General features: G+C 38.1%; 1 protein-coding gene across 3 annotated transcripts in view; it reads left to right on the forward strand.

Annotated features, from left to right (window-relative positions):
* Nucleotides 1-23,032, forward strand: part of MAN1A2 (mannosidase alpha class 1A member 2) — a 187,814-nt gene that overhangs the window by 18,500 nt on the left and 146,282 nt on the right. For 2 of the 3 annotated variants that reach the window (XM_045801407.2, XM_045801408.2), the window contains exon 2: nt 21,478-21,733. In XM_045801407.2, coding sequence (XP_045657363.1) covers nt 21,478-21,733 — 256 coding nt within the window. Of the gene's footprint in view, nt 1-1,586; nt 4,501-21,477; nt 21,734-23,032 lie in introns of those variants that run through there. The other variant, XM_087866198.1, reaches the window with a different exon arrangement.

The raw sequence follows: 23,032 nt of genomic DNA on the forward strand, positions 1-23,032 counted from the left end.
GGGTAGGACTGGAAGGGTTAGTAGAGGAGAAAAGAGAGAGATTTCTCTCTCTCCTTATAAGGCCTCTAATCCCATCATGAGGGCCTCACCCTTATGCAGTCTAAACCTTGATTACTTCCCAAACGCCCCAAACTCCCCAAATGCCCCCGTCTCCAAATACTATCATGTTCAGGGTTAGTTTCAGCATACAAGTTTTTAGGGATACAAACATTCAGTCTATGTGAATTTTTAGAGACACATTCATTTCTTTTTTTTTTTTTTTTTTTTTAAAGATTTTATTTATTTATTCGACAGAGAGAGAGACAGCCAGAGAGAGAGGGAACACAAGCAGGGGAAGTGGGAGAGGAAGAAGCAGGCTCATAGCGGAGGAGCCTGATGTGGGGCTTGATCCCAGAACGCCGGGAACACGCCCTGAGCCGAAGGCAGATGCTTAACCGCTGTGCCACCCAGGCGCCCCGAGACACATTCATTTCTAAGAGATAGTGCCTTTGGGAGAAACCAGATAAACTTAGACCACATAAACAAGTTGTCAGTTTGAAGAGGCTAGGTGGAGAAGGGGAGGAATGAGCCAAGAGAAAAATTAGAGAAACAAGAAGAGAAGGAAGGTTCAAAACTAGAAAATGGGAAGGCAGAGCTTACCGGGAACGAAGAGAAGTGGCTACAGCATTTGTTCCTGAATCTTATGTTTCAGGTGTAGGCAGGGGGTACTTGGTAAAGATGCTTATGGTGAAAATAGCAGCTTTGGGCCAGGGGCTGCACTAAACTCTGAATGGATAATGTTTCACTCCACAGGAAAATAATGAGTAATTTAACAAAACTTTTTCAAAAAGAGCATTTATTTATTTAAAAGTTTTTGTTTATTTATTTGACAGAGAGAGAGACAGACAGTGAGAGAGGGAACACAAGCAGGGGGAGTGAGAGAGGAAGAAGCAGGCTCCCAGCGAGGAGCCTGATGTGGGACTCGATCCCAGAATGCTGAGATCACGCCCTGAGCCGAAGGCAGACGCTTAACGACTGAGCCATGCAGGCGCCCCTCAAAAAGAACATTTAGAGTAAACTCTCTTTACGTCTTCACAGATGACCTATTGGACCTACAATTTTGTTTTGAACACATGATTTCTCTCTCTCTTTCTCTGTTTTTAATTTAAGTATAGCTGATGCACAGTGTTACATTAGTTTCAGGTGTACAACATAGTGATTATGTGTAGCTGCCATCTGTCAGCATACAGTGCTATTACAGTACTATTTACTACATTCCTTATGCTGTACCTTTCTTTCATCCTGGTGACTTATTCCTTCCATGGCTGGAACCTGTACCTTCCACTCCACTTCATCAATTCTCTCCATCCCCCATCCCTCTCCCCTCTGGCAGTCACCAGTTCTCTGTTTTTATGGGTCTGTTTCTGCTTTGTTTGTTTGTTTGTTTTGTTTTTAGGTTACACATATGAGTGAAATCATATAGTATTTGACTTTCTCTGTCCGACTTATTTCACTGAGCATAATACCTTCTAGGCCCATTGATGTTATTGCAAATGGCAAGATCTCATTTTTTTATGGTTGAGTAATAGTCCATTGTATATGTATACTACATTTATGCATTTATTTATTCATGGTTACTTAGGTTGCTTTCATATGTTGGTATTGGAAATAATGCTGCAGTAAACATAGGGGTGCATATATGAATTGATGATTTCTTATAATCAGTCTAGCATATTAGTGTTGTCTCTGGCCTCTCTCCATTTACTGGTTACTTTTTGATGATTATGTTTTTTTGGGGGAGAGTATCTTTATAATAATCAGAAAACCATCAACTTTTATTCTTTCTACATTTTTAGCCAGTTAAAAGGACTACTTAAAATACTAAGTTACTTTCTAAGACAAAAGAACATTATGAAATAAAAGTCTTATAAAATATTGAAGCTGCAAGAAAGAAGAGGCTGGGAATTACTATGTGCATAATAGTTTTTTCTTTTTCTTTTGAGTTTTATACCCGTTTACAGTTTCTGATTCATTGCAGGATGGGCAGGCTTTGTTTTATTTAGAACCGCTATCTTGGAGTAGAGATTTTGCTATTTCTTTGTTATATATTTCTAAATGATAAGAACACACTTTGAATTTCTTGTAAGGTTTGTTTTATTATGAATTTTTGCATATGTGGTTTGGCTGTGCATCTGCACTGTCTGTGCTTAGATTTTAATCTCGGTATAGCAAAACCTAAAGGAAGAGAAGTAAATTGACAAATGTGGGTTTTTTTTGCCTTCAGAATAAATCATAAAAATTGGTTGGGTTAAAAACGAGATACGTGAGAGAGATGGTAATCAAAATGATCACATGAAGGAAACTTAGCACTATATTGTAGAGGGATGAGATAGTGTGATCAACATAGGTGATCAGCATGAAACAACAGGATCTGAGAAACATGAAAGTTAAGGTGGCTTTCCATGTGATCATTCATTCATTCGTTTATTCATCAAGTATTTATGGGGTACTGTGTTTCAAACAGTGGGAATATAACATGGAGTAAGATAATGCCCTAAACTTAAAAAGCTTAACAAACTTACAGAAAAATGATAAATATGAAAATAAGATTTATAAATAAAGGGCTATGGGAAGAGTGATGTTAGCATCGTGGTTGCATAAGATGTCCCTCATTTTTGTCCCCCACCACATACAACAGTATTTCAGCATCTATCCATGAACAAAAATGCCTTTTTGGGGGCTTTGCAATCAGCACTATACACCAAAGGACCCAGGAGGAGTCTGGCCCACCCATGCATCAGATGATAGGCAAACAGACCTCTGTCCTGGCTGTGGACCCTGCAGACTGGTCTGTGACCTGGCTCTAGCCTTTTTCAGCTGCAGTCTGAAGCTCCTAGAGAACACTGAGACATTCAACCATGGATAAGAGAGCCTTGGTGGGCATCCAGGTTTCTAGAAGAGAAGTTCCAGCATTCTGTGGGAGCAAAAAAATATGAGTTTGGACTCATTGGAGTGGGTAAAAGGAACACCTTGGCCTTACGTGAATCAGCCCTCCCCCAAATTAGTACAGCTTCGGACCAGAGCCCATCTCAGCCCATGATTTCTCCCATGGGGGAAAGGCAGAATGGGTAAGTGGACATCCAGTTTCCCCAGCTATGCTGGATGCTGCCAAAGAGGCGCATTTCTCTCTCATCCTATCTAGAATACTAAATTGGGAGCTCCCTGGCTGAGATGTGAGAAAAGACTGGGATAGCAGCAGATAGGACTCTTGTACATTCAAGGGATGTAGATTCTCTTAACTGCCTCATGGGCTCCCACCAAGAAGCTCACCCCTGAGTTGCTGGAAAAGCCTTACCTGTAGATTCCCTTACCTGGCCCATGGGCATCCTCAGCATCCCCTGTGTCTTACTCGCACATCCTCCCACTCTGCAGCCAGGTCTTTGTACTGCTGAAGAGAGCACAAACTTGTGGGGTAGTGCCACCCTTAGGAAAATAAAAGAGGCAGTCGGCACTCCACCTGGTATATTGTAAGATTGAGAAAAGGCGTGCAAAATAGAAAATTCTGCCACAAATGGGAACAAGAAGTATGCAGGTTATCCATAGAAAGTCTGAGAAAGCCTTAGAATTTCTAACAGGGCTGATGGAAGGTATTTCTTCTCCCCAGAAACCAGTTGGTAAAGACTAGAGGAGGTAACTGATACTTCAGCTGCAAAGAGAGCAATGCAAAAACTCCCAAAGAACATGAAGAACCATGGAAAAACGACACCACCAAGTGATCACAATAGACTTCCATTAACTAAACCCAGAGACATGGAGATCTATGAATAACGGATAAAAGATTCAGAATAGCTGTTTTCAGGCAAGTCAGTGAGCTATGAGAAAACACAGAGAACAAAATTGAACAAAATCGGTACATGAGCAAAGTGAGAAGTTAAAGAGATAGAAATCATAAGGAAGAACCAAATTCTGGAGCTGAAGAATTTCATGAAGAAAGGAAGAATGCAGTAGAGAGAATCAGTATCAGAGTGGACCAAGCAGAAGAAAGATTCTGTGACATAGAAGACAGAAACTTTGAAATTATACAGGCAGAGGAAAATAAAGAAGAAAGATGAGAAAGAGTGAAGAAAACCTATGTGTTTGGGATACTACCAGAAGAACCAATTTGCAAGTTATTTACAGAAGAAGAGAGGGAGAAGGGGGCAGAATACATATCCATTTCAAATGTACACAAAACATTGTCCAGGATAGATCCTATGGTAAGTCACAAACCAAGTCTTAATAAATTTAAGAATATTGAAATCATACCAGGTATCTTTTTCAATAACAGTGGTCTGAAATTAGGAGTCAATTACAGGTCAGAAGCTGGAAAATTCATAAATATGTTGAAATTCAGCAACACTTGAACAATCAATCAGTGGATTGAAGAAGTCCAAAAGGAAATCCAAAAATATCTTGAAACATATGAAAATGGAAACACAACATACTAAAACTTATGGGATGCTGCAGAAGCAGTTCTGAGAGGTAAGTTTATGGTGATAAACCTGTATATTAAGAGGAAAAAAGAGTTTTTAAATAAATAGGCTAAATTTAAATCTCAAGAAACTAAGAAAAAAGAAAAACAAATGAAGCCTAAAGTTAGCAGAAAGAGGAAATAAAATGATCAGAGCAAAGGAATTGAAATGGAGACCAGAAAACCATTAGAAAAGATCAACCAACGTAAGAGCTGTGTTTTTGAAAAGATAAAATGGACAAGCCTTTAGCCATACTGCTAAGCAAAAGAGAAGGCACAAATAAATAAAATCAGAAATTAGAGAGGACACAACTGATACTGCAGATATACAAAAGATAAAAGAGTAATAAGAACATATAAATGCCAACAAATTGGATAACCGAGAAGAGATTGGTAACATCCTGGAAACATACACCTTATCAGGTCTGAATCATGAAGAAAGAGGAAATTAAATCAGTGATTAAAAAAAAAAAAGAAAAGCCCAGGACCATAGGGTTTTGTGAACTCTAGCAGACATTTAAGGAAAAATTAATACCATTCCTTCTCAAACTCTTCAGAATATTGAAGAAAAGGGAGTACTTCCAAACTCATTTAATTAGACAAGCATTATCCTGATTTCAAAACCAGACACGGGCACTCCAAGTATAGAAAACTGCAGGCCACTATCCCTGATGAAAAAGCTGCAGAAATCTCAATAAAGTATTAGCAAACCAAATTCAGCCTCACATTAAAAGTATCATATACCATGATCAGGTGGGATTTGTTCCTGGGATGCGAAGATGGCCCCAAATATGCAAATCAATATATGTGATACACTGCATTAATAGAATAAAAGATAAAAGTCAGATGATCATCTCAATAGATGCAGAAAAAGCATTTGACAAAATACAACATCCTTTCATGATAAAAACTAGCAATAAATTGGGTATAGAAGGAACATACCTCAGCATAATAAAAGCCATATATGGTAAGCCCATAGCTATCATCATATTCAACAGTGAACGATTGAAAGCTTTTCCTCTAAGATAAGGAATAAGGCAAGAGTTCACTCACTCTCATCACTCCTATTCAGCATAGTACTGGAAATTGTAGCCAGGGCAAGCAGGCAAACTAAAAGTCATCCAAATTGGAAAGGAAGAAATATAATTGTCTTTGCGGATGATGGGATCTTATGTATAGAAAACCCGTAAAGACTCCACCATAAAAAACTGTTAGAAATAATCAGCAAATTCAGTAAAGTTGCAGGATATAAAATAAACGTGGAGAAATCAGTTATGTTTCTATACACTAATAAACTATCTGAAAAAGAAGTAAAGCAATCCCATTCACAATAGCATCAAAAAGAATAAAATACTGAGGAATAAATTTAACCAAGGAGGTGAAAGATCTGTTAATGAAAACTACAGAACTTTGATAAAAGAGATTGGGGAGATACCCCTGCTCATGGATTGGAAGAATTAATACTGTTAAAATGTCCATACTACCTCAGGCCATCTATAGAGTCAGTGTAATCCCTGTCAAAATTCCACTGGCATTTTTCACAGAATTAGAGAAAACAATCCTAAAATTCATAGAGAATCACAAAAGACCTGAATAGCCAAAGCAGTCCTGAGAAAGAAGAACAGAGCTGGAGACATCACACTTAACTGACTTCAGACTATACTATAGAGCTATAGTAATCAAAACAGTATGGTCCTAGCGTAAAAAATAGACACATAGACAAATGGAACAGAATCAAGAGAAATAAACCCTCATGATATTTGACAAGGGAGTCAAGAATATTCCACGGGAAAGGATAGTCTCTTCAATAAATGGTGTGTTGGGAAAACTTGATAACCACATATATCACTTATAAAATGGACTTATACCACTCGTAAAATTAACTCAAAGTGGACTGTAGTCTTAACCGTAAGACTTTGAACAGTCAGACTTGTAGAGGAAAATGGGAAAAGATCCTTGACATATTTGTCGTTGTCAGTGATTTTTTGGAGATGACTCTAAAAGCACAAATAACAAAAACAAACATTAACACCTAGATTTCATCAAACTAAAAGCTGTACGGCAAGAGAAACATTAATCCAAAATGAAAAGGTGACCTAAGGGACGGGCAAAAATATTTGGAAATCATATTGCCGATAAGGTAATATCCAAACTATATAAAGAACTCCTACAACTCAGTAGAAAAAAAGCAAACAACGCAACTAAAAAATGGGCAGGGGAACAGAATAGTTTTTTCCAAAGAAGACCTACAAATGGCCAAAAGACGAGAAAAGATGCTTAACATCACTAATCCTCAGGGCAATGCGAATCAAAAGCACAATGAGATATCGCTTCAGGTGCTAGATATTTATTATCAAAAAGACGAGATAACAAGTGTTGGTGAGGATAGCAGGGAAAAGGGAAGCCTTGTACACTATTGGTGGGAATGTAAATTGGTATGACCACTATGGAAAATGTTATGCAGGTTCATCAAAAAATTAAAACGACCTACCATAATTAAAACGACTTACCATGATAAGATCCAGCAGTTGCACTTCTGAAAGGAAGTGGAAACAGGATCTCGACAAGATATTGGCACTCCCATGTTCACTACAGTATTACGATAACCAAAGATATGGTAACAACTTAGGGGCTTGTCAGTTTGGATATATGGGTAAAGAAGACGTATGTATACATACAGTGGAATACTATTCTCATATGAAAGAAGGACATACTTTCATTTGTGATGGCATACTGCCATACGCTTAGTGAGGTAAGTCAGACAGAGAAAGGCAAATGTATCACTTGTAAGTAGAATATAAAAAGGCCCAAGTCATAGAAACAGAGACTTACAATTGTGGTTGTCAGGTGCTGGGAGTGGGGGAAATGGGGAGATGTTGGTCAAAGGGTACAAACTTCCAATTATAAGATGAACAAGTTCTGGGGATCTAATATATAAGCATGGTGATTATAGTTAACAATATTATATACTTGAAAGTTGTTAAGAGAGTAGATCTTAAATGTTCTTATCACAAATAAGAAATGATAATTATATGACACGATGGAGATGTTAGCTGATGCTGTGGTGGTTATCATTTTGCCATATATACATCTATCATATCAACGTGTTAATGCACCTGAAACTTATACAATGTTCTATGTCAGTTATATCTCAAAGCTGGAAAAAAAAGGGTTGTGGGGAATATAGAGAATGCTGGATATAGAGAGTGGAATTTTTACAAATGCGTATGAACTCATCAGGGCAGAATAGAGAAGATTTCAGAGGAGGGGTGGTTACCATGTATATAATCTGAAAGGTGCAGAATTGCAAAATATGGTTATAGATTTTCTACAGTCCTGTCTGTGAATAAATACAGTTTTACTTCCTCCTTTCTGAACTGTTGTTTATTTTTTCTTGCCCTTTTGCACTGGCTAGAATCTCTAATACATTTTTGGATGGAAGTAGTGAGAGTGGGCATCCTTCCCTTTTTCCTTATCTTCAGGAGGAAGCATTCTGTCTTTCACCATTAAGGATGATGTTAGCTGTAGGTTTTTCGTAGATGCCCTTTATTAGATTAGGAGTTCCCTTACATTCTTAGTTTGCTGAGAGGTTTTTTTTTTGTTTTGTTTTTGTTTTTGTTTTTAAATCAGGAATAGGAATTGGATTTTGTCAATTCTCTTTCTGTATCTACTGAGATGATCATATAGTCATTTCTTAGAAGTCTGTTAATATGGTGACTTGCATTGTTTGATTTTGAATTTTAACTCCATTCAGTCATTGCATATTTTTTAAATCACAGAAATGCTTTTCTGTGTTCATGAGGAGTAGTTATTTATTATTTTTGTCTGGTTTGGTATCAAAGTAATGTTGTCCTTATGAAATGAGTTGAGAAGTATTCCCTCTTCAGTTTCCTGAGTTTCTGATATTGATTCTTCCCTAAATACTTGGTAGAGTTTACCAGTGAAATCATCTGAACTGGAGTTCTGTGTGGAAAGTTTTACATACACATTGTCTTTTTAAATAGATATTGGCTATTCAGGTAGTAGTCTAGGTCCTCTTGAGTCCACTTGAGTATTTTTTTTTTAAGAAAGAAATGTAAATTGTTGAATTTTTGGTGTAACCTTGTGAAAAATGGTCCCTTGCTATATTATATATACTTATAATATTTGTAGTATTGTAGTTATGCTGCTGTTTTCATTCCAGTTATTATAATTTGTGGCTTTCTTTTTTCCCCTTCTTATCAGTGTTGTCAAAAATTTATCTTTTTTTTAATTTTTATTTTTTTAAAGCTTTTATTTATTTATTTGACACAGACAGCCAGTGAGAGAGGGAACACAAGCAGAGGGAGTGGGAGAGGAAGAAGCAGGCTCCTAGCAGAGGAGCCTGATGTGGGGCTCGATCCCAGAATGCCAGGATCACGCCCTGAGCTGAAGGCAGATGCTTAAAGACTGCGCCACCCAGGCGCCCCATCTTTTTTTTTTTTTTTTTTTTAACTCTCAGTGTGAGCTTTTTGTTTCATTAGTTTTGCTCAATCTTCAGTTTTCTCTTTTATTTCTTTTCACTTTTATTATTTCATTTCTTCTGCTAACTTTAGGTTTAATTTACTCTTTTTCTTTTAAGTTAGAACCTGAGGTCCTTCATATAAGATCTTTCTATGTTGGATTGGTTATGCTAGAGCTGTCCCTGTAACCTTTCTTCTTTTCTTCATGCTGGCATTTAGTGCTGTGAATTTTCTGTAAGGATTCCTTGAGCTTCACCTACAAATTTTGATGTTTCCATTTAGTTCAAGCAACTTTCTAATTTAATTTTTAAAAAAAAATTAGCTTTATTGAGATCGAATTCACATACCATACAATTCAACCACTTGAAGTGTACGCTTCAGTGGTGTTTAACATATGCACACTTACATGCATCCACCACTGTAGTCATCTAGCATCTTTTTTAAAAAGATTTTATTTATATGAGAGAGAGAGCAAGAGCTTGAGAGTGAGAGAGAGAGAGATCATAAGTGGGGGGGGGAGGAGTAGAGGGTGAAGCAGACTCCCTGCTAAGCAGGGAGCCCAATGTGGGACTTGATCCTAGGACTCTGGGATCATGACCTAAGCCAAAGGCAGATGCTTAACCAACTGAGCCATCCAGGTGCCCCTAGTATCACTTTTGTTTTCTTTTTTGACCCTTAATTACTGAGAGATGTATTACTCAATTTTCAAATATTGGGAGGTTATCTGGATCTCTTCATGTTATTGACTGCCACTTTAATTCTAGTATAGCAAAAAACATACTCTTTATGGTTTGAATCCTTTTAAATTTATTGAGACTTGTTTTACAGCCCAGAAAATGGTCTGTATTGGTAAATGTTCTGTTTGCATTTGAATAGAATGTGTGTTTTGCTGTTGTTGGCTAGTGTGTTTTATAAATGTCATTTAGGTCAGGTTGGTTGATGGTGTGTTGTTCGTCTTTTATGTCCTTACTGATTTTCCTTCTTCTTTTATGAGTTTTTGAGTGAAGTGTATTGAATTTGCCTAATATACTGTGGATTTGTCTATTTTTCCTTTTATTTCTGTCAGTTTTGCTTCATATATTTTGAAACCCTCTGATTAGATGTGTAATGTTTACATTGTTTATTCTTTTGCTGTATTCTATTGATGTATTGCCCCTGTTATTATAAAACCCTCTTTATCCCTGCTCTGAAGACTACTATCTGATATCCACATAACCTCTCCTGTTTTTCAGTAAACATCTTTATGAGGTTTACTTTACATACCATAAAATTCACCCATATAAATGAACAGGTGGGAGCATCAGCTCCTCCTGTAGGCTGATGATTTCCAAATGCATGTCTTCAGCCCTGGAGATCTTAACCTGCTTACTTGGTTGACTTTTTGAACATAGCATGTCTAAAATCATACTTACGCAATTCTTTCTCACTCTTTCCCTGTATTTTTCAAGTCAGCCTTTTCTCTATTCTCTGTTTAGTTAATTCTTACCTCTTTCTATCCACGCAGTTGAGTGATAAAAACCTATCATATAGCTCCTTTTCCCATTCATGTATAATCACTTACTTAAACTTATTTATTGGTCTTGCCTTTCTAAGGTCTTTGATATTTGGTCCTGCTTCTCCATATCTACTTTAGATGTATTTTATTAGGTCTGTGTCATTTTTTTGTTTGGGTGACCTCCTATTTCCTGTATCATCTTCCTTCCTAACTCCCTTGCCCCCATGTCAGTCCTCAGGAGGTATTGTGTTTTGTTTTTGTTTTTTTCTTTTAAAACTTAAGTATAGGCATGTCATTTTCAAGTAGAAGTCCTTTAGTGGCTTCCTTTTTTCATCAGGATGCAATGCAAGCTCTGTTCATGATTCAGATTTTGTCCTCTCCAGCTTCCTTGTTACGTCCAGTCTGTTTTACTCTGCTGTACCAGACCCTCTCCCACCACATATGCTGTCAGTTAGCATCCACAGCAACTCAGTGGCTAACTGGTCTGTTGTGTCACTTCTTCCATAGCTTTATATACTATCCCTTCTATGCCTAGCATGCTCTTATTTTCTTGATCTGCCTGGCAAACTCATGTTTTTCCTTCTAAATTGTGTTTGAAGATCATGCATTTCTTTTTTTTCCCCCCAAGATTTATTTTTATTTATTTTAGAGAGGGAAGGGGAGGGGCAGAGGGGGAAGGGAGAGATAATACCAAGCAGACTCCTCTGAGTGCAGAGCCTGATGTGGGGCTCAGGCCCAATCCCATGATGCAGATTTGGCGATCTGAACCAAAACCAGAAGTCAGGATGCTTAACCGACTGCGTCACCCAGGTGCCCTGAAGATCATGCATTTCTAAACTATTTTCCTATGTAAATCTTCTCAGGGCATACTTGTGTGTTTAGAGAATACCTTTCCTGTGGATATCTTACTTCTGTCTAACCTACAGTCCCTGTTACACCACCTGCAGTTATTTACTTCCTTTTTTGTGATCCACTCATTTTGTATTTACTTTGGTTGCATATTTATTGGATTGTTAACTCCTGTGGGCAAATAATATCTTTTTTTAAAATTTTATTTGTTTATTTGACAGAGAGAGCCAGTGAGAGGGGGAACATAAGCAGGGAGAGCGGGAGAGGAAGAAGCAGGCTCCCAGCGGAGGAGCCTGATGCAGGGCTCGATTCCAGAACGCTGGGATCACGCCCTGAGCGGAAGGCAGACACTTAACGACTTGAGCCACCCAGGTGCCCCAAATAATATCTTATTTTTCTTTGTATTCCCTGCACCTAGCTCAGTGCCCCTCACATTTGGTAGATGTTTTTTGATTATCACTGAGTTAAGCTGAAATTAATTCAGTGACTGATAACTAGTGATTTAACCTGAAATTACCATTAACTTGAAACTAAAATTCCCTAAAATGTAGTTAGATTGATCTATAACAGTTCTCTGTTGTAAACGCATTTTTTTGATAGCCATATGGTTGACCTATATCTGACCAAATTTAAGATAGAGACAGTGAGTTGTGTTGATGTTCATGAGCTGCATTATTAAGACGGGAGTGTGAAAGAACTTGGTATTATTTGGGACCCACATGACCAAAGTGGATTTGGTATGGAAACTTAAGGGTCATTGGATTTCTCAGTGAATTTTGTTTCACTTTGAATCTCTTTCATTTTTTCAGGTGACTGACCAATTACTTGTATTGATGAATAGTTGGGCTTTCCTTTTAACATACATATTTTTTTAAGATTTTATTTATTTACTTGACAGAGTGAGACAGCCAGCGAGAGAGGGAACACAAGCAGGGGGAGTGGGAGAGGAAGAAGCAGGCTCCCAGCAGAGCAGGGAGCCCGATGCGGGGCTCAATCCCAGGACCCTGGGATCATGCCCTGAGCTGAAGGCAGACGCTTAACGACTGAGCCACCCAGGCGCCCCTTAACGTATTTCTTTTAAAGAATGGATTCACTCTTATGGTATAGGGAACCCAAATGTGCTAGAATTTGTGCTCTTTGGTTCTTTTTTTTTAAATAATATTTTTTATTATATTATGTTAGTCACCATATAGTACACCCCCAGTTTTCCACGATTCATTACTTGCATATAACACCCAGTGCACCATGCAATACGTGCCCTCCTTACTACCCATCACCAGCCTATCCCATTCCCCCACCCCTCTCCCCTCTGAAGCCCTCAGTTTGTTTCCCAGAGTCTACAGTCTCTCATGGTTCATAACTACAAATCTGTACACCAGAAGGTACACGGTTTAGCTTAAAACAGTAACATTCAGAAAGTTCTTTGTCTTTTGTATGACAGTGTATTCTGTGTACGTAGAGTGCATTCATTTGCTATGAAGAGTCATTTTAGACTATATTTGTGAACAACCTTCTGAAAATAATTATCACTGTTTTATTTAGCTTGAGTTTAAGGAGTTCTTCCTTCATGACCGGAAGCAGTGGCATTTCTTTTTGGAAAGTCTTAAATTCTTTCAGGCACTTGCCACTGAGCACTGTAGAATATTGTTATTCCAGTATAATCTGTACCTGTTGCTGACTGTCTTATGGTCGTTTCCTAAAACCATTCTTAGCCTATGATTGTGTATAAGTAGCTATTTACATAACCACTTCCCAGATTTTTGTTGCGCTTTCCTGGATCCTCAAATTTCTTTGGAGTGTTACTAAGATAGAGGATGTTTGAAAGGTTAATATTTAGCTTTGTCATTAAGAAAAAGGCCATCATGGGGCGCCTGGGTGGCTCATTCAGTTGGGTGGCTGCCTTCGGCTCAGATCATGATCTCAGGGTCCTGGGATCCGGCCTGGCGTGGGGCTCCCTGCTCAGGGGAGAGCCTGCTTCTCCCTCTCCCTCTGCCCCTCACCCCACTTGTGCTCTCTCTCTGTCTCAAATAAATAAAATCTTAAAAAAAAAATTAAAGGCCATCATATAGGTAGGTCATTGTCATTTATCTTTTGGAAAATAGCATTACAGTTCTGATTCATTCAGCATGTTTTATGGTCAACTCATAGGGTTATTAGAATTTGGAGATTAGTCAGAGTCACTTTACTAAAATTCGCTTATAATGCTTTAGAAAAGTTATCTGACAAAGTCTTTAGGGCTTTTATGTTCCTTAAATCTAAACCAGAAGAGCAGGGCCTGGAAATCTTAGCAATGAAATAATGGATGTGAATGAAAGCTGATGTAAACAGTGGTTTTACCTTAAGAGAAAATAATGTATCAGAGGAAATTTGAGTGCTTGGAGTCTAGAAAGGTGAGACCCAAAGGGTAGGAAGGAGAAAGGCAGTGACATTTATCGGGTGCCTGCTGTCTGTTCGTTTCCTTCCCTTCCTTGCTGCACTCATATTTCTAAGAATTTGTAGATTCTTTGGGTTTCCTATGTATAAATCATATTATCTATGACAGAAGACTTTGAACTTTTTCTTATATGTTCATCATCTTTTACTTTGCTGGCTAGAACATCCAGTACAATCAAATAAAGTTTTGATGGTGAGCTTTCTTATTTGTTTCCCTCATTTTGAAGGGAATGCTTCTAAAGTTTCACTATTAAGATTGCTATTTGCTATAGGTTTTGGAAGATATCTTTTATTCAGTTGAAAAAGTTCTCTTTTTCTCCTTTGGTATAAGGTTTTATTTTTTTAAAGATTTTATTTTTTAAGTAATCTCCTCTGCCCAATGTGGGACTTGAACTCAAAACCCTAAGAGCAAGAGTTGTAGGCCCTACCCATTGAGCCGGCCAGGCACCCCTTGCTATAAGGTTTTAAAATCAGGAATGGATGTTGAATTTTATCACTTTATTTTTCTGTTTCTACTGAGTGATTTATATAATTTTTATTCTTTAATAATAGGTAAGTTACATGGATAGAATTTTCTAATGTTAAGCTATTCTTGTTTCTGGACTAAGTCCAGTTAGTTATGATGGAGTACTTTTTTTTCTGTGTTTTATTATTGCTGGTTAACTTTGCTGATACTTTAATTAAAAAAAAAATCTGTGTTTGTGAATGAACTTAGCCTGTGATTGTCCCTTTTCCTTAGTAATCATTCAGTTCTGTTTTGGACATGTCAGTTTGGAGGAGTTTGGCAAATAGTCGATGGCAGTGTCTTACATATTGTTGGAAATTTAAATTTGGAGTACTTAGTAACCTGGTAAAGGCTGACCGTGTGCGCTTGTGTGTGTGTGTGTGTGTGTGTGTGTGTGTATTTTTGTTATAATAGTTGAGAAAATACAATTGGTGTTGAATAAGACATTTTTGGGGCCGATTAATCATGGTAAAGCCAGTAATCAGCAGTTTGTTGGAAAGGCAAGTGTGAGGAAGAGGTGGTTTCAAAGGATGGATAAACTTGGTTATCAGTTTTTTAACTGTGATGGTAGAAGAGTGATGTGAGGTTAAGGAAAGTAGAAGTAGAAAGTGTAGTGCTTTTGAAAAAGTGTGGTGGTAAGAGGAAGGGGGACACCAGCGAAGGTGGAGACCTGCAGTTTTGAGGGAAGTTTTTATTGATTTTTTTTTTAAGGATGGATGAGACTTCATGTTTGTTAGATGAAGAGTAGAGAGGGAGAGAGTATTTGTATATCTGCCTAAATCTTTGCCAAACAAGATTTCAGTGTAATTTTATGTATCCTTATGTAATTGAGGATTGTATTTGCCCTTCAGAATGTTTCCAAACATGACTTATTTTAATACTCCCTAATTGGAGAGGGAAATTTATCACCTGGATAGTTTCTTTCTGGCAAATCAGCCCTTAGATACTAATGAAAGCCTAAGGGAAAAAGAATATTTAGGTTGGAGAGTGAGTGGTTCAGTTAATATTAGGTCATTTTACCAAACATAAAAGTCACAAAACAACAGTGGCTTAAGCAAGATAAAAGCTTATTTGTGATCACACAAATTCTATTAGGGCAGTTTCAGTAAGGGAGGCTGAGAAATAGAGTTTTATTTTTAGCAGGAGCATGTGGTTAGCTAAAAAGTGAGGGCTGTAGGATGAAAGAAGGGAAGAAAGATTGAGAAATAGTGTTTGTATCAGCACTTTAAGAGACAAACTCTTAAATACAATTCATCTTTTGTATGAAAGGCGCTATTTGCGTAAATGTTTAAGAAGTCAAAATGCATATGCTTCTGTCTAGGCTCTCTACTTACTAGCTCTATGACCCTGAACAAATTACTTAATTTTTCTCTTTGTGCCTTAGTATTTTTCTAATAAGATGGAGAACAATGCTTAGTAGAGGGTACCTCATAAATTGGTGTGAGAATTAAATAAGATAATCTAAGTCATTGACTAAACCAGTGTCTTATATGATTTAAGCCACAATTGTTGTCATTTGCTTTTGCTTTTCAGGGACCAAGGGTGCATGGAAGGACAAAACAAAAACAAAACAAGACAAAACAAAACAACAAAACCTTATATTATTTATAGGGTATCAAAAAGTGAGTTAAATATTACACATTAAGATGTAATTGAAAAAAGCAATTTCACATCTCATGAGAACCTGTGTATGTAATGCTAGATTTTATTGGAAGCCTTGGAAGGTGCCCAGGGTTAGCCCAACTTCAAAGTTTAGGTCCCAGTTCTACACAAGACCACCTCACTTCTGACACCACCTGCAATTTCAGGGGTCTCTCACAACCACCCTCAGGTTTGATAATTTGCTAGCACTCACAGAACTTACTGAAAGCTGTTACACTCATGAAAGGATTATAGATTACAGGGAAAAGATAGAGTTTACAGTCAGCCAAAGGAGGAAGCACACTGGGTAAAGTCCAGGAAGGTTCCAGATGTGGAGCCTTGTGAAGTCAGGACATTACTCCCCCCGCCCCCCCATCAAATTGTGCCAGTACATATTGCTAATCAGGTAAGCTTGCTTAAGTTTTGGTGTCCTGAAATTTTATTGAGGCTTTATTATGTAGGCTTGATTAATTGATTGCCCACATGATTGAACTCAGTCTCAGTGAAACTGTTTGACCCAGAACCCTGACCCTAAGTCATATTGTTGGTGTTTCTAGTGTGGCCAGCCCTGACTCTAGGACTATCAGATGTGGCCAGCACGACCCTAAGATTGGGTGCGGCCAGCACTCACTGTAAACAAGGACACTTTAGTCAGATATGACAGATTTCCTCCCAGAAGTTGAGGACAAAGGCCAGACTTCTCTTTGGACATGGCCAGATTCCTTACTACACAGAAAGATACAAGGCACTGATGGAAAGTTGAAGAAGACATACACAAATGCATGTTCAACCTGATTATCTGTTGAAGATATCAGAGTTAAAAAAATCTTAAAAATACATAAGTAAAAGATCAACTAGGTGAAAATAAACATCCAAAAAGAGTGGATTCAGCTGGTGTAATTGAAAATCTAGAAATTTGGCCACTAAAAATTTGAGGGGCCCCTTGAAAGGAGACCAAAATGAAAATAAAAATTTGTTATCTATAGAGAAGAAACTATCAGAGAGATTAGGGTGTTTGCTATAATTAATGGATTACAACTTACTAAGTACTTTTACTTACCTTTGGATACCACTAGCCAAGTGGTATAGGCGGGGTAGTATCAATATGTATTTAACGAGAAAGTACTGATCTTGTGGTTTTTAGTGATTTGTGTAAGATTGCAGAGTAAGTCGGGGCAGAGCTGGAAAGAGAATTGTGTCCTGACTTTTGGATTAAGTACTTTTACCTTAAGTACTTTTTCTCCTCAAACTATAAAATGATTCTTCTTGGTACCCAGTTAATGGGAGGTCCAACTCAATTCCTTGGACTCTGAAGTTCCTCTTGAGGACTAGACTGGTCTTTTTTTGAAATCCAGTTTATGGTGGTTATTCTATGGTGACTGTACTCACTAAACTGCTAAACAAATAATTATTTTTGAGGGACAAATGCAAATTTATAGATCTTTGGATTTTCAAAATATTTTTGAAAAAGACTGCCCAATATTGCAACAGTACAGGTTCTGATGAACAATTTTGGATGCCATAACAATAAGTAAAGTGGGGTAAAGTGACTGGGGGCTTTCGCATAGAGTACTAAAATTTAGAGGATTCAATTTTTTATTTTTAAAAATTTTGTAATTTGAAAATTGTTTACGTATACATGTGCTATCAAATATACTTCCTTACTTTTAGGGAAATAATTGATGTTAGCATTTAATTAGTAAAAAATAGTAAATGAAAATAGGCTTCCCTGCACTCATGCCCATTATGCCTTTTATTTCTAAGGTAATCCTGAAGGCCCCAGCTGCCATTATGGGCATATGGGCAAAGGACTCAGGGATGGAAAAGAGAGGGCACAGCTCTCTGCTAGTTCTTTGGGAGGCTGGCCACATTTTAAGAGCATTTGGTGCCCTCTAAATCCTTGCAGGTTTGCCCAGAAGCTGTTATGTCATTCAGTGCAGGGATGCTGAGAAGTTGCAAGATGTCCCTGGATATTGGTCCCCGATGTTATCCCAGATCATTAAATGGCATTCTGTGTGTGTGTGTGTGTGTGTGTGTGTGTGTGTGTGTGTGTGTGTGTGTCATGAGGAAAAGGGTAGGTGGTAAGGGAAGGAAGGAAACTTGAGTTAATAAGGACTTTTCTGTACTCTTAGACTCATGTGTCATCTCATCCACTCCTCACAACAGTCTTGCAAGCTTGGTGGGGATACTCTCTTCACAGATGGGAAAAGGAAGCTCAGAGAGGTGACATACGTCTAATGTCACACAGCAAAAAAGTGGTGGTTCTATCAAAGGCTTAGTTGGTTGATGGCATGGTTTGAGGACATTCATCTATGACAGTGTGTTTCATGGCATGCTGCAAGGGGTGTGTGCAGAAAGGGAGCACTGTGACTAAAAAAGGTTGGGCAGTATTATGTTAGGCACCTTTATTGCAGAACTTCTCAGAGCCTTTAAAATACCCATGTGCATTGTGAAGCTTTGGAGAGGGACATAGAATGTGTTGTCACCCATATTTCTCCCCTCTAGAAAGTGGCATGTAATACCCAACTGTGGAGGTTCACTGGTGGGTGAGGATACTTCAACAGTGATGCCACAGATGAGCCATTGCAAACATGGTAGGGGCTTCCATGGGCCATTCAGTGGTAACGTGGTGCTTGGAGCTAGAAATGGAAAGCATAGTTCCCTATGGAGACTCTCCCACTCATCATCAGGACAGAAACCGCCCTTGAAAGAACCAGTCATTCCTGTTTAATGTTACTCTTTGGAACTTAGTCCCAGGCCATCTGCTTTCCTCACTCCTGTGTGCATTTTTTGCTCAGTGAGGGAGTTGGGAACATTCTTAGGTGGAAGTGACAGAACACCTAACTGGTTCAGCTCTACAGAGTGCGAAATCTGGGGACTGGCAGTTGTAGGCCCTGGTAGCAACCTAATGATATCAGCAGCACTTTACATCTTTCTTTTCTTTCCTGAACCATGTTGGCCATTTATTTCCAGGCCTTTTGCCTGCAAAATGGCTGTCACAGCTTTAGGCATCACAACCGCAGCTGAAGACAGGAGTAGATGTTTGGGTAGGTTTGGTCTTCGTAGCTAACAGGCCCTTTTCTCAAATGGCTCTGTCCATTTTTTAATCCCAAATGGAAAATATTTCCCAGTAGCCCTCCTTTGTCTCTTTGGTTGTAATGGTGTTATGTGATCACCCCTAGCTGCAGAGGCGTTTGAGAAAGACTTGGTTGACATAGACGCATTATCATCTCTGGCAAGGTACAGTGTTTCTCTGTCGGAGGAGTAGGAGGGGGGCTGGAAGGCTGATGATACCCTCTTTTGCCTGAGTCTCCTGAACAGATCAGACCAGAATTGCTCATGAATTCAGTCAGGGGCCAACCTTGGCTTTTCTTTGCTGCATTCTTCCAACCTCCAGTCTGTCTTGAGGCCCCATGGATTCTTTCTTCCTACCCTCAAGTGCCCCTGTGTTTGCCCTGACCATCTCTGTTGTGTTCTCTCCTGGTTCCCTCATAAGCCCCTTCTTACTGCTAGCAATCCAATTTTTTCTCTAAACATTTAACATTTTATTTTTAATATTAGACTGTAAATTGATATTTTTCTCTTGATGTTCTGTGATTTTTAAGCACATGTACCTATTCCCGTGATCACTATAATTGGGTTACATAGCAATGCTTTCTTCCCAAAAAACTCTTGTGTGTTATTCCTTTATAGCTGACCCCTCCCCCATCCATGACTCCTGGCAACCACTGATCTCCTCACCATCCTTATATTTTTCTTTCTGAGAATGTCATGTAAAAGGAATAATGTGGAATGTAACCTTTTGAGATTGGCTTCTTTCACTCACATAGTAATACCTTTGAAATTCAAGTGTGTGTGAATAGTTTTTTTATTGCGAGTAGCATTCCGTAGTGTGGCTATACCACAGTATAAACAGTAGTTTGTTTATTTACCTGTTGAAGGACACTTGGGTTGTTTACAGTTTTTGCCTGTTATGGGTAAAGTTCTAAACATTTCTGTATAGGATTTTCCCTTCATTTTTTAAGAAATTGTGGTAAAATACACATAACATTTATCACTAATTGTTTTTAAGTGTACAGTGCATTGATATTAAATGCAATCATAATGTTGTGCAACGATCTCCAGAATTCTTCATGTTGCAAAACTGAAACTCTTCTCATTAAACAATAACTTCCCATTTCCCTTTCTCCCCCATCCTCTGGCAACCACCATCCTACTTTCTATGATTTTGGTTATCCTTAGTTATCTCGTGTAAGCGGAATCATACGGTACCTGTCCTTTTCTGATGGGCTTATGTATAGGTTTTTGTGTGAACATGTAAGCCTTCACTTTTCCAGAATAAATGTTCAGTGCAGTTGCTGAATTTTGTGATACTTGCATGTTTAATTTCTTAAGAAACTGCTGACCTTTTCCAGAGTGGCTGTACCATTTTCTATTCCCACCAGCAATGTTGTAGGTCCAGCTGTCTGCAGAGTTTGAATTAAATTTCTGGAGAGGAGACTCTGGTAACTACTGAGTTAGATACTTAGAGTAGTCATCATTGACTGATTTGGAAAATAGTAACTACCACTCTTGTATTCATTCACATGGATACGGTAGAAGTGGAGAGAAGACTGAGATCTCACAAAAGTAGGCCAGGGTAGAAAACCCTATAGGTGTCCACTCTGGTAGTAGTGTCCAAACCTGTGTGCATACCAGAATTCATCAGAGGAGCTCTTAATAATACACAGTCATGGGTTTCATACAGACCTACTGAATTGGAATCTGTATTTTTTTTTTTTAAAGATTTTATTTATTTATTTGACAGAGATAGAGACAGCCAGCGAGAGAGGGAACACAAGCAGGGGGAGTGGGAGAGGAAGAAGCAGGCTCCCAGCGGAAGAGCCTGACGTGGGGCTCGATCCCAGAACGTTGGGATCACGCCCCGAGCCGAAGGCAGATGCTTAACGACTGAGCCACCCAGGTGCCCCTGGAATCTGTATTTTTAACAGGGGTTCAAGAGAGATTTTAAGCACTCTCTTTAACAATTTCCACAGCAGTTGGGAATTGTTGTATTTTAAGATCTATAGTATTTTCAAAATGTGAAAGTTTTAGAAGCATATCATGTACTGTATAATAAATGAAAAACTTCCCTAGCTCTTCTGTTTTCCACTTAACTCTTTCCTTGACCCTATATTTATATTTTTGTCCCCTACCCATACTTAATTCTATTTTTAAATTTCTCTCCCCCATCTAGTTTTCTCTCTTTCCCCCTCCCTTTTCTTTTTCCATGTGCCGTCTGGTAAGTTACTGATTGCTCTTCTCTCTGTTCTCACTGCGTCCTGCAATTTTAACTTTCTTTCTAGGTTCCCTCTTCTTCCACCTTGTAAAGTGTTTGGTCTTCAGCATCCAGGGCTCATACCAAGTTATATTTATCCTATTTGGGCAGATAGATCTGAGTCTCTCTCACAGATCATCCGTACCTTTTAATGGCAGGAGTAGAAAACATCTATCAGGGTTTGGTGAAGGAAACTTTAAATTTTATGTTCAAAGATTGAAGTTCTTAAGGATCATTCTTACCAGTCTTTTTATTCTCCTCATATAGGGAAGAAGAGGAACGTTTGAGAAATAAAATTCGAGCTGATCACGAGAAGGCCCTGGAAGAAGCAAAAGAAAAATTAAAAAAATCGAGAGAGGAAATTCGAGCAGAAATTCAGACAGAGAAAAATAAGGTAGTCCAAGAGATGAAGACAAAAGAGAAGAAGCCACTGCCGCCAGTCCCTATACCAAATCTAATAGGAATAAATGGTGGAGACCCAGAAGATAATGACATAAGAAAGAAAAGGGAAAAAATTAAAGAGGTAATAAAACAGATTTATGATATGGAGTGGTTGTGGTATTTGACCGGATTTAAATATATATGAATTTTTATCATCTGTGGTGTCATACTTTGTTCTTGTTTGTTTTGGGGTCATGGTCATAGTTCAGATTCCAAGTTGGCAGTAAGGACTAGAGCTTTCTTTCTTAATATGGATTTTAATATAATTATTGGACACTTAACATTTTGATATAATGTTGTTTGGTTCATTATACCACCCTGTGTTGAGAGAGCTTTTGATATTCAACATTTTGTAAATAATGTAGACTATATCTGTAAATAATTTATCATTGAATAAGAAATTTCTGAAGTGTTTAGTTACAAGGGACTCTGCTAGATACTATGCACATCTCCTCATAAACATGCCTCTGAAGAATTAGCATTATATCTGCCATCTTTTAAAGAATAGGTCATGAAACCCTTTACCCATACTGCAGATATCTTCCAAATGGTCTCAAAGGATTGAAGAATGGGGAACGATTGACCTCAGAATTCTATAAATTGTTTAATCTCAGAAGTCTTTCAATTTGTTATTCTAGGAATTACTTGGAGATAAAGAGAATGCCAGTGTGTGTGTGTGGGGGGGGAGGGCAGAATTTAGTGAATATTACAGTTAAGTCTTGTTAATTAGAACTCCTGCTGATTCTTGTTTGAGTTTGCAGTGGTACTGCCTGAGAAGAAAAAGATTTTGTCAGGTTGTAACAGCATCAGCAATTATTTCAAAGGGATTGTTTATCATAAAATAAGACCGTAAGTTTTGTTCAAATAGTTAAATATGTATTTGGATATATTCTATTAATGAACATGAAAGATTTAGCAGGTACTTTAAGCTTGGCCTTATGAATTATTGTGAGACCTTGACCTTGATGGAATCAAAATAGAGCTGTACTCTGATGTTACCTCAGCTCTGGAGTCTCTTTTATGTGCTGGCTGCTAAAGGCACTTTCTTTGGACCATATTGGGGAAACATTGATAGATTTTTTTTTTTTTTTAGATGACTGACCTGCTATTTTTTAGATGTCATTAGAATTTATTGAAATACTTTCTTACGTACATAATAATTCAAATAATAGTGTCTGTTTAGGGGACTCCCAAAACCACCCACAGCCTCAGTGATTTGTTAGAAATATTCCCAGTATTCATGGTTGTGGGTTATTACAGCAGTAGCATACAGGTTAAAATTAGTAATAGAAAAGGCCCATTTGACAGAGTCCAGGAGACACCAGATACAAGTTTCTAGCTGTCCTCTTCTAGTGGAGTGGTATGGACAGTGCTTAACTGT

Source organism: Ursus americanus, chromosome 12 (genome assembly GCF_024610735.1).
Source record: "Ursus americanus isolate L20-20 chromosome 12, mUrsAme1.1.p, whole genome shotgun sequence".
In the NCBI taxonomy this organism is placed as follows: Eukaryota; Metazoa; Chordata; class Mammalia; order Carnivora; family Ursidae; genus Ursus; species Ursus americanus.